General features: G+C 36.4%; 1 protein-coding gene across 2 annotated transcripts; it reads left to right on the top strand.

Annotated features, from left to right (window-relative positions):
- The first annotated feature begins 5,384 nt into the window (after positions 1-5,384).
- LOC101299258 (homeobox protein knotted-1-like 2-like) lies at positions 5,385-9,770 on the top strand. Of its 2 annotated transcripts, XM_004290959.1 has the most exons (6): positions 5,385-6,400; positions 6,489-6,614; positions 6,725-6,881; positions 8,109-8,246; positions 8,941-9,197; positions 9,296-9,770. In XM_004290959.1, exons 1-6 carry the CDS (start codon positions 5,987-5,989, stop codon positions 9,500-9,502), a joined length of 1,299 nt encoding a protein of 432 aa, XP_004291007.1. In that variant the 5' UTR covers positions 5,385-5,986; the 3' UTR covers positions 9,503-9,770. The 2 variants fall into 2 exon arrangements, with proteins under 2 accessions (XP_004291007.1, XP_004291008.1); XM_004290960.1 differs by lacking the exon at positions 8,109-8,246 and having other exon boundaries at positions 5,410-6,400.
- The last annotated feature ends 1,406 nt before the right edge of the window (positions 9,771-11,176 follow it).

The following is an 11,176-nucleotide window of genomic DNA, read 5'->3' as shown; positions in this document are numbered from 1 at the left end:
TCAAAAAATTACATGCTATAATTAAGGCAGGGGATTGTTGTTAATTATATATATGTGATGATGTGAGTGAGTTGACAGGAACAGCTCATTCATATGATGATGAGAAGATGGCGATGTGATAGGCAAAAGGCAGGCACCAATAATAGACAGTCGAACAACTGTAGAGCAAATGCAAATGCAAATCTAATTCGGTCGTATAATCTAATCTCAGACTTAATTAAGTACCAACCTCAAATGAATCTATTAGTTAATTCAACCCCAATCTTGTAATGGTAGAATCCAAAAAGAAACGAAAACAGAAATGTAATGCTGCACTAATTGGTTTTACGACGAGAACTTGCCACAACACACAACGGATTTAATTTGTTAATTAACTAGTGAGGTTATCAATCTATAATTATTTTCGTTTCAAGTTGTACTTAATTAATTATAAGACTGGTGCGTAAGCTTTAACTTGGGTTCCATATTCTGCTTTAGTTTTTAACAGAGGTAAAGAAACACCACGAAGTCTATTTAATTAGATAATATCAGATGATCGAGCGTTTGGTTCTGTGAATAAAGAAAGAATTTTCGGCTGCACATATGGTCAATATCGTCAACATTGTTTGGGAGCGACTGAGGATATGAAAGTGCGAGCACTGCTGCATGGGGAAGAAGCAAAGGAGCAGTGGTGACCGGTGAGTGAGCGAGACTGTGAGTGTGAGTGAGTGAGCTAGAGAGAGAAAACAGTAACAGTGAAACAGTAAGTGGTGGTACTACAGTGAAACAATTCTATAGCAAGCAGCCCTGATACTGGAGTACCAGTAGAGTACAGTCTCTCTGTGTCTGGGTGAGACGTCCAATCCGAGCATTCAGACTTATCTGGGAAGAGAGAAGAAAACAAGAACAGGTGGACATGGCCCCCAAGTACTAGTAGCGCGCATCTTTCGGGGGTGTATTCTAACCTAATAGAAAACTCCATTCCAGTCCCCAGTGGCCAGTAGTGACATGCAGTAGGGTCTCTCTCTCTCTCTCTGACTCTCAGTTTGGCTTTTTAATTATCTGGGCGCGTGCGTCGTGCACCTCAGAATCTAAGATAAAGCGGTGGTCGTCGCCGCCAGCTATAAACTGAAGGAGTTAGAGGTCGCATAAACTGAAGTTCTAATTTGCGATCACCTGCTAGTTTTTTTTTTTAATTTAAAAGGGGAAAGCCTCTCTATTTTTATTTAATAATGACACCTACAGTTGTTATATGAAGTCCTAAACTGAGGGAATGATAATAATCGTTGCATTTGGTCTTTACCCTAATCTCTTTTACTGCTCGCTTAATCATCCCTCTTCTCTACCTCGACGATAAAACAATGCTCGTGTTAATTTAGGACTAATTGGGTTTAACTCTATGCTTAATTTGCTGCATGCGTCAATCAGTCAGTCATATTGTACACACATGCTTTCCTGCAATTCAAACTGGAAATTACTTTAGTCCCGTACATTACAGCACACCAGGTCTTCATTTTACCGGTTATCCTTTTCAATTAACTCATCCAGCAAGGGTAACGTATTGTTTACAGTCCATAAACCAGCGTATATATGAGATACCTCGAGGAGCTTGTCATAAAATTACTTTTTACAGTAAAAATAAACGAGGGACATTGCTTATTTTCAGAATTTTGAGAAAGATCAAATTTCTCATCGTATAGTTTATGCTTGATACTAAAATTGATAGTTATGCGACAACAAGTCAATCAAATGTCTTTTCATTATAAATTCTTTCTAAAGACGTGTCCATTTGTCAGCAGAGCTAGTTTAGTCAGCTGCTGAGATTTCTAACTGGCCCTGGTTTGGTTCGTCTCCATGGAGAATATCAAGGATACAGTTCCATGTTCATGTATTTCAACTCTGCAGTAATCTGGTTTAATCAAAGTAGAGCGATGAAACATGTAATAAACCAATGATAAGTGTTCTAATCAACAACTAATTATTATTGGGGTTAACTGTGATCTTACCATTTGGATAAAGTTGCTAATTAACTTACTATATATATAGCAGAGTACAAGATTTGATCTTACTAAATTACTAAATTGAATTAGTACCCTAAAATTGCGCCCGTCATTAGTGTGATTTGGTTAATGAGACAAGGTTGAAGGGGCTACACTTAATTAACAACAGGTGCGTCCATAATTTTCTTATCGGGTGTCCCCGTTGGATCTAATCTGAGGTTAATTGTTAATTATAACATAAAAAGATAGTGTGAATATCACCTCCCTCTACTTGTATAGTAATAAAAATAGAACTGAAAGCGAAGAAAGTAGAAACGAATTTCTCAATCAAAAAAAGGTAGAAACGAATTTTGATAGAATAACTAGACTTTTAGTGCAGTAGTACATATGTTGCACAGCCATCAATAGAGTTCAGCTCAATCTAAGAAAAAAGAAGAAATCAATAAAGTTCAGCTGTCCTTTTTTTCCTTCCTCAGTCGAATAAAAAGGAATTAATCCAAATAAAAGACGAAGGATAGAAATGGATGAAAGCTAATGTACATATTCTAATTTCTTAACGGAAGGGTTACCTGATAGCTGACAAACACTAACGAGAAATAAACAACTGTTCAGTTAGAAAGATTTGGCTACAATTTAGAAGACATTGTAAAGGGTTTTAGCATTTTGATGATCACATGTTCGTGTCTCATTGGCTGTGGTTAGTTATGTCTAACCATGCCTAGTTAGATAAGTAATTTCCTTTCTTAACTATCAAACGGCTTTGCCAAATTTTTGACAACTGATATGAAGTGTTTCCTCCTTATAGAACAAATTTATAAGCTAGCCTAACAAAAGTAACGTTTGTTAACCTAATGTATGTGTACTTAGTTAACCAAAAAATTGTGTAATCCGGTAAAATAATGAATGTGAATCTCCTAGATTTACTTATCATATTATGAAAATAGTTATGTTTTCTTATCTAATAAAATGAATTATACATACATTTGTATTCCTTTATACACATAGAGACTTAATTCATCAGTAAATTACACAATATATTTCATTCTTTTGAATTTCTCTACAACAAACATAATACAGGTGAAAAAATCTCATAATTAAAATAACTTAATTAATCACCGACATGAACTACAGTGAAAAAGAAAAAATAAAAAGCTCTCCATGGTCTCTATCAACCCTAGCCATCATGGCGTTGGGATACTATCAAGGTGGTCTTCTTTAGCCTCCCATCTATGCAAGGCGATGATTTTTGGTCGAATTTTCCTTCTTTAATTTCCTCCCCTCCATCGAGGTCTGCTATGGTGATTCGTGGTGGTGTCTGCTCTAACTAGACGGCTTGGTAAAATCAATTTGGTTTGGCTTGGAATCGTCCATGGAAGTTGTTTAAGGTATCTGATGTTTTTTGGGCGGCTACGTTCTATGGTAAAGCCGACATTTTAATGGGTTGTGTTGCTGCTATGAAACCATGGATCTCTGTGACGGCGTATTAGGTACGGAGGCAACGAAGCCATTCTGGACCTAGTTTAAGTTTTATTATTTCAAGCCTATTACTATCCTAGCAATTGTTAGTAACATGCTCGCTTTAATAAATGAGCATGATATGTTTAGTGAGTAGTTCTATCTTACATCCATTATAAGCAATCATAACATTTTTTTCTCTATCTGTACATGGTAGCGGAAAGACATGTAATGACTACTCTAGCGACTAGCTTTAGTATTCCTCTATAAAAATTGAATGATTTGTTTTTTCTTTTTGTTTTTAAATGAACTACTGTGATACCGAAAAGTAAGGGAGTTAAAAACGTGTATAGGAAAATGATAATAAAGCCTAAAATTTATGGTCTTAATCTTAGATGGTATGCATGCTATGTCACCTAGACACATCACCAATTAAAAAGATTATGCCATGTCGTTCTTAAATAAAAATACAATTTTATCTTTCCAAATCTAATGACTCTATATTATTTTGTCATTTTATTAAGAGAATTTTCTTTTGTCTTTCTTTTATAATTAAAAAATATATATTTCTCTAGCATTTTCTTTCTCTATTCCGTTTCATTAGGGCTGGCAATTTAGGTCATGTCGAAACCAACCAACCAAGTACCAACTGTACCAACTAAAGACTTAGTAACCGACTTACCGTACCAGTCTTGGTAACATATATAGTTGGTACTTGGTATTGAGATTTTTATACCATCGGTATACCGTACCAACCATGTATGTGTAATTATGCAAAAATACATCTATATCTATGTAGGAAACGAGAATTGAACATCTAACCTCTTACAAACAACCTATAAAATGTATAATATATGTAAAGACAATTAAAATATATGTATAATATATAATATATGTATTGTTTTATATTTATAACATCCTATAGATATAAATACAATTAAAATATAAAATGTTTAAATTTTGACAAGAGGTATGTTTTGAAACGATGACCGCTTTGATGGGAAATATGACCACATACCACCAGACCAAAGCTATCATTGCATTATATTTGTGAACAAATTATATTTATCACTTTATTTTTTGGACCACAATCTAAACTTGGTAGAGGCGTATTACCAACCATATCAACTAAGTCGGTATACCAATTTCGGCGGTATACCAACTTCAACGGTTGGTTTTGGTAGAAGATTTTGTTTACCAATCATAAGTTTGTTAGTACATGGTATTGGTAAATAAAGTCGGTATACTTACCAATGCCAGCCCTACTTTTCATCACTATCATGCTTAAATTGAACGTAACATATAGTGTGGAAATACATATATTTATGAGAATATACTTGTTCAAAAACATGTAAATTATGAATTACATATACATATATATAATTCGTCCAAAATAAAGTGTGTGTATATATATACACACACACGTAATCAAGAAATTTGATAGAGATTTTTTTATTTTAAAAATTCAATACAAAATATGGGCTTATATATAGATATCATAATTTTAAACTGTAAAAATAAAATATTAAAATGTAACTAAATTTTGATTCACAAAGATAGAAGGAGATTTTAATAAATTTAAGAAATTGATTTATGGTATAAAAACCTAATTTGTTGTGACTATTAACTTGGTCATTGTTATTAATAAATTAATTAAATTTGGTATATATGCATCCATACTAAAAGGATAAGAAAATATTTCATATTAACATGTAGCATCCATTAATTATTGGTTAAAATTGTATTTTTACCTAAGAATAAAATGACATGATTTATTAAATTGATGATGTGTTTATGTGACATGACATGCCACGTAAGATTAAGACCATAAATTTTAGACATTGTTAAGACTCCTCTACCATTATCATATATGGATATATAGAAAAAAATAAGAAGTAAAAACTTGTCGGAATATCTTTATGCAGGAGAGAGAGAGGGGGGTGGATAACATATTGAATTGAGAAATGAAAACGCCAGCAAATAAAGGAGTCAGAGATTGAAAGGCCCCGTGAAACAAAGGTTAAAATCAAACATTGAGAGGGAAGCAGAGAGACAAGGAAGAAAATCTCCCAATATAATCTAATCTAATGTCTTGCCTTATCGCTAGGTCTTCTATAGTGAGCGTCATATCTTAGGCTTTCCACCATTTTCAACTACTTTTTTCTAGCAACAAAGAACACTAGACTCTTCTTCAGCCACATCTCCACCCCCAGAATCGGTGCTGCCGCCGGTTCGACCGGCCACGCTATCCGGCCAACTCCACCCCCCTTCATCTTGATCCTTCTCCTTTCTCCATATGCCAAGGGAAACTCTTTGACGGTTATAGCATGCCCTTATTCTTGCCCCTATCTCAACCTCCATAATTCCATGCTTTAATTGCACATAAATATTATTTCCCATTTACCTTGAACAAGACCTGCAGGCCATGCTTAGGAACTTAGGGTTTCAACTTCTTCCTTTCATCGTTTCTATTTTAGTTTGATTTGCTTAGGGTTTTCGGTGCTTAAATCTTAATTAGCTGAAACAATTAGTTGGAAGTCTTTGAATTGGAAATGGAGGAATACAATAACAGTGATGAAATGGATCATGAGAGTCAAGGCACTCCTAGAGGAAATTTCCTCTACGCTTCTCCAACTCTTGGAGGTAACTATGGTAGAGCTGCTGCTGCAAGTGATCATAATCAGCAGAACAACACCTTTCATCTTCAATCCAGCGGCGGTGAGTGTTTTCCGTCAACACAGTCAACCGTGAAAACCGAAGCAGCCGGAAGTACTTCCCAGCATGCTCGTCACAAATTTCATCATCCTCAGTTTCCTCCCCCTTCATTAGTATTGTCAAGAGGTCACAATGATCAGCAGCTTCCGGTTCAGCAGCAAAACGAGAATGAAGTGGAGGCCATTAAAGCTAAGATCATCGCCCACCCTCACTACTCTAACCTCTTGCAAGCTTACATGGATTGCCAAAGGGTATATAACAACACATGACTCTAACTAGTTCTAATGCTTCTCTTAATTATCAATAATTTGCCTCTTACTAGCCGTATTATATTTTTAGGTGGGAGCTCCATCTGAAGTTGTGGCTCGTCTCTCAGCTGCGCGCCAAGAGTTTGTAGCACGACAGCGATCTTCAGTCAGTTCGAGAGATGCTTCTTCAAAAGACCCAGAACTCGATCAGTTCATGGTGATTATGATCCAAGTGTCTTCTTCCTTCTTCTTTTGTTCCATTTTTTTTTCTCTCTCTTTTTCTTCTCACCTCAATTAAAATTTGGATAATTAAACTTGTTTCAACAGGAAGCTTATTATGATATGCTGGTTAAGTATCGGGAGGAACTAACAAGGCCCATACAAGAAGCAATGGATTTCATGAAGAAGATCGAAACTCAACTTAACATGCTTGGCAATAACAGCACCGCTACTCCTCTGCGCATCTTCTCGGCCTCTGCACTAGGTAATTAGTTAATCACTGGATTAGATCAAACAGCACTTAACCACAGTAATCTTAATCACTCTCAGATTTTGGTTTGTCTGTTCTTGATTCTTGAAATGGTAGCTTAGTTAATCGAGTCCAACTGTTGTTTTTCTCTTCCTTGAGAACCGTAAATTAAACCCGTCAGAGATCTCGTTCATTTGCGACTCTGTCAAATCTGGTGTTGAGATTTGAACGCAACTTTGACCCAGATTCCGACTAATAGTATCTGCATTCCAAATGCTGAAGAACGCGTAAGAACAGGAAGATGGAAGAAGCAACAGCAACCAGTAGTCCAGTACACATACTCTTTTCACGAGAGGCTTAATTAACATCGACATACCGTACGTAATATGCACGAGCTCAACAGTGTGATTAATTTAGGCTTAATTAACCCTTTGCTTAACTATATTTTAAGATTTCATTAGAATATTGATATGTACACATTGGGAAAGAAAGGAGTAGCTGGTTTAGACAAACGCACTGTCGCACTTGGATCGAGTATATATATGCAGACAAACACAATATATATGTAGGTGAATATGGTTAGATTCAAGCAACCAGTGTCTGACAATTCTGGTTCATTCTTATTTCTCTTATTAGGGTTTTGTTTATGTAGGGATTGTGGGATTTACAGATACCATGTTTGCGTAGAGGTAATCATTGTGTTCATTCCCATTCCCTTCTGCCAAAATGAAAATCTATATCTCTCATTCGCGAGTTCATCATCCTATTCCTCACTGGTTATGCTAAAAATGGTTTTTCTTTTTTTACAATAATTTTCTTTTGGTCTGCTATTTGTATTCCAAAACCTATGAATAAACAAGATATTGCATCCCTATAGAAACAATAATGTAACAAAGAACATAGGATGCTGTTTAAATCAGATGCACCTCGTAGGTAGAAGAAAGCCAGTAGGGACATGTCAGCTGAGAGTTAATACCACCTTCATTTATCTATGTCCATGCTATACCAAGTCCCAGATTTGACATCTCTTCCCCCGGAATAAATTAAAATAAGGAAAAAAAAAAGATCTGACAACTCTTGCCAATCTGACCAGGAAACTAATCTTTGTTCATCTCACATAATGCAATTTTTTATATGCCTAGTTAATCTATATGCCGGAGAATAGTCACATATATATATTGCTTAGTGATTTGGTAATGGAGTCTGTTTACTAGACCTGTAATCTTCATATTAACTTGATAGACCCTCTTAATACTTGGTTGTCATGGGCTGTTGTAGCCGGAGTGGTGCCTGCTGGCCTCTCCCATTATAAAATTCATCCTCTACTGGTTTTCACTAGGAGGCAGAAAGTGAGGAACTTAGATGAGAAGCACAGCACATGTATTTACTGGGATTGTATTCCAATTTCCGAGATATTCTGAGACTGTTTTCGAGTCTTTTAATCTTAATCAACTGACTTCTTTATATCCATCCCTACTTTTCTCTCATGATGCTTGTCTTGATCTTACACCCATTTCTCATATTTCATTATTCTTGTTATCCATTGTTTTTTAGCATGCTGTTCTAAGTTTTCCCCTCACCCATTTCTCATATTTCATTATTCTTGTTATCCTTTTTTTTTTAGCATGCTGTTCTAAGTTTTCCCCTCTTTCGTTCTTCATTTGATTTGGATGTATGTCCCCTTGGTGTAAAAGAGAATTGCTATGGCAATTGGAAAGAAGAAAAGTAGATCGGTAAAATGAGTGGAATGAATATGAGTGAAATATATGTTGACAATCATGTAGCGACTCCTATCATAAGTAGCTTATATAAGATGTCCAAATTAGATCAAGCTAAGATATAGTAAAAATATATGCGGGTACATAAGTACACTATAATTCAAGAATTGCATCGACGCGATTAAGCGAAGTTGCTTATGCATGTTCTTAGGTTTATGTGATCTAAGAAGTAGCGGATGTGATTTAGTATCCCGATTTGTTTATCAAGATTATTGGCTCATTAATGTTTTCTAGCATAAGTTTCCTGCTTATCTTGATACGTAGTTTAAGATGACATATTGCATAAACATACACAGATGACAAGTGTGACGGAAATGGTTCATCTGAAGAGGACCAGGACAACAACAGCGGTGGAGAAACAGAAGTAGCCGAGATTGATCCGAGAGCTGAAGACAGAGAGCTTAAAAACCACCTGTTGAGAAAGTACAGTGGTTACTTGAGTAGCCTCAAGCAAGAACTATCCAAAAAAAAGAAGAAAGGCAAATTGCCCAAAGACGCCAGACAGAAGCTTCTCAGCTGGTGGGAGTTGCATTACAAGTGGCCATATCCTTCGGTACCTACTACTCGACTACGGACTACCCTTTAACAATCTCTTGTTTTGGGTTAAGTTGTCGATCAGACTATAAATTTACCCGTTCATGTACAATGCAGGAGTCGGAGAAGGTGGCATTGGCAGAGTCGACAGGTTTGGATCAGAAGCAGATAAACAACTGGTTCATAAATCAAAGGAAGAGGCACTGGAAACCATCGGAGGACATGCAGTTCATGGTGATGGATGGCTTGCATCCACAGAATGCAGCAGCCCTCTATATGGATGGCCACTACATCGGCGATGGTCATTACCGGCTCGGTCCCTAATCATCATATTAAGCAATATTCATGTTAATTTGGACTCCGTGTTCCTGCCGGATTATGTGACTGCTCAAGCAGAACATGAAATTAATCAAGTTGGGCACCTTATATAGTTTTGTATCAGAAAACCGAAGCAAACTGCAAAGTCTGCTAGTCATAGTTTGTGATTGCTATCTCTACAGTTGGGTGGGTAATGTTCTTCGTACATTGTCAATCTGATACGATATGTATATTTTTCTTTGATCATTACAGTCAGTGTTTGAAGTTCAGCATGACGTTTCAGGTTGATAATCAGCAGAGTAAGCTGTATGTTTGTGATTTCTTTTGATACCTCTCATATATAACCGTCTAGTATCGACTTATCTATCATTCATGGGTATACTTGCAACCAAAAAAAAATTAAATACAAGAAAAGAGATGTGCATGCAAACAGCAAAGTCATGATCGAGATCTATGACCATAAAAGTAAGATGTGTAGATAGGTAACTATTGCAAGTATGATCTGATTCATCGCTCAATTCCAGATTCAGATCATCCTACAAGGCCCGGATTTCTTTTTTTTCTTTCCAAACCTACTGCACAATACATAGTTCTCCCTCACTTTAGATAACTCAATGTCCCAATCAACAAGCAAGACAATTGTAAACTCAGGGAGGGAAATGCCTTCGTCTTCTGAATAGAGAAAGTGAAGCGTTTGGTAAAGTGGACCTTCTGGGATCTTACCCTAACGCTTACAGTGAAAGCTTCTATGCGAGAGAAGTGTTATACTATACGGGATTATGACTTCAACGCCGCGTTTCAGGTGGGAATGAGACTGGGCTACTTGGATCAGCCCAACGGTGGTTTAGGCCCAAAATAACAGCAAACATAAAAGACTGAAAAGTTTATTCACAGGTCACCCAAAATCAATTTGTTAACGGGTTTGTCAGTCATACCATATGGTATGATATCTATTACAAATGTGTCTAATTGTATGACATATGGAGACTTTTGAAGGGGTAAATGGTCATTACATGATCATTTAGTTGTTTTGATAGCCACATGTTTTGTGAGACATGCTATACCATACTAAAATTTTCCTTTATTAACATCTCACATTTCGAAGATGAAATGTACGAGGGGTGCAGCAGAAGTTAGCTATTATTCTCTTGTGATATGCCTAGCTAACCCAACTATTTTTGACGGTGTAAGTGAACGGTGCATCTTTAATCTTTCATATATGAGGACTATCATGCATATGTATTAGTGTAGATACACGCCTTCTGCATAACATCCTCTTTTTAAAACCTTTGTTAACTAAGCCATAGCTTAAGTACAACCATGCATGCAGCATACTCGGCACGCTAATCCGCTACTTGGGCGTGAAGAAAGATTAGTTATTCTTTCTGTAACTGATTCCATACCCAAATACACGAACGCGATTACCTTACTCTAGGAACCCTAACATTTTAGTTTTACCTTTATACTAGATTGATATATAATATAGCGCAGCCTAGCTCAGTCACACTGATATAGGGATACTTTACGATCGAGTCGTTGCCCAATAAGCCAAACTTAAGCTATAGCAGTGCTGCTTGCCACTTTGTACCTGATGATCTAGCTAGCTTCAGCTTCATGCATGCATCCATGTTATGATAAGGTTCCGCATGATCCATATATATCCCATATGCGCTATCCGTT

This window comes from Fragaria vesca, linkage group LG2 (genome assembly GCF_000184155.1).
Source record: "Fragaria vesca subsp. vesca linkage group LG2, FraVesHawaii_1.0, whole genome shotgun sequence".
Lineage (NCBI taxonomy): Eukaryota > Viridiplantae > Streptophyta > Magnoliopsida > Rosales > Rosaceae > Fragaria > Fragaria vesca.
This window is presented reverse-complemented; position numbering and strand designations above follow the sequence as displayed.

Excerpts from the sequence above, each read along its gene's own strand:
- LOC101299258 (XM_004290959.1), top strand. The coding sequence starts at position 5,987 with ATGGAGGAATACAATAACAGTGATGAAATGGATCATGAGAGTCAAGGC. Across the intron at positions 6,882-8,108 it reads CTTCTCGGCCTCTGCACTAG|ACCCTCTTAATACTTGGTTG; the intron begins GTAATTAGTTAA and ends TTAACTTGATAG. Across the intron at positions 9,198-9,295 it reads ACAAGTGGCCATATCCTTCG|GAGTCGGAGAAGGTGGCATT; the intron begins GTACCTACTACT and ends TGTACAATGCAG.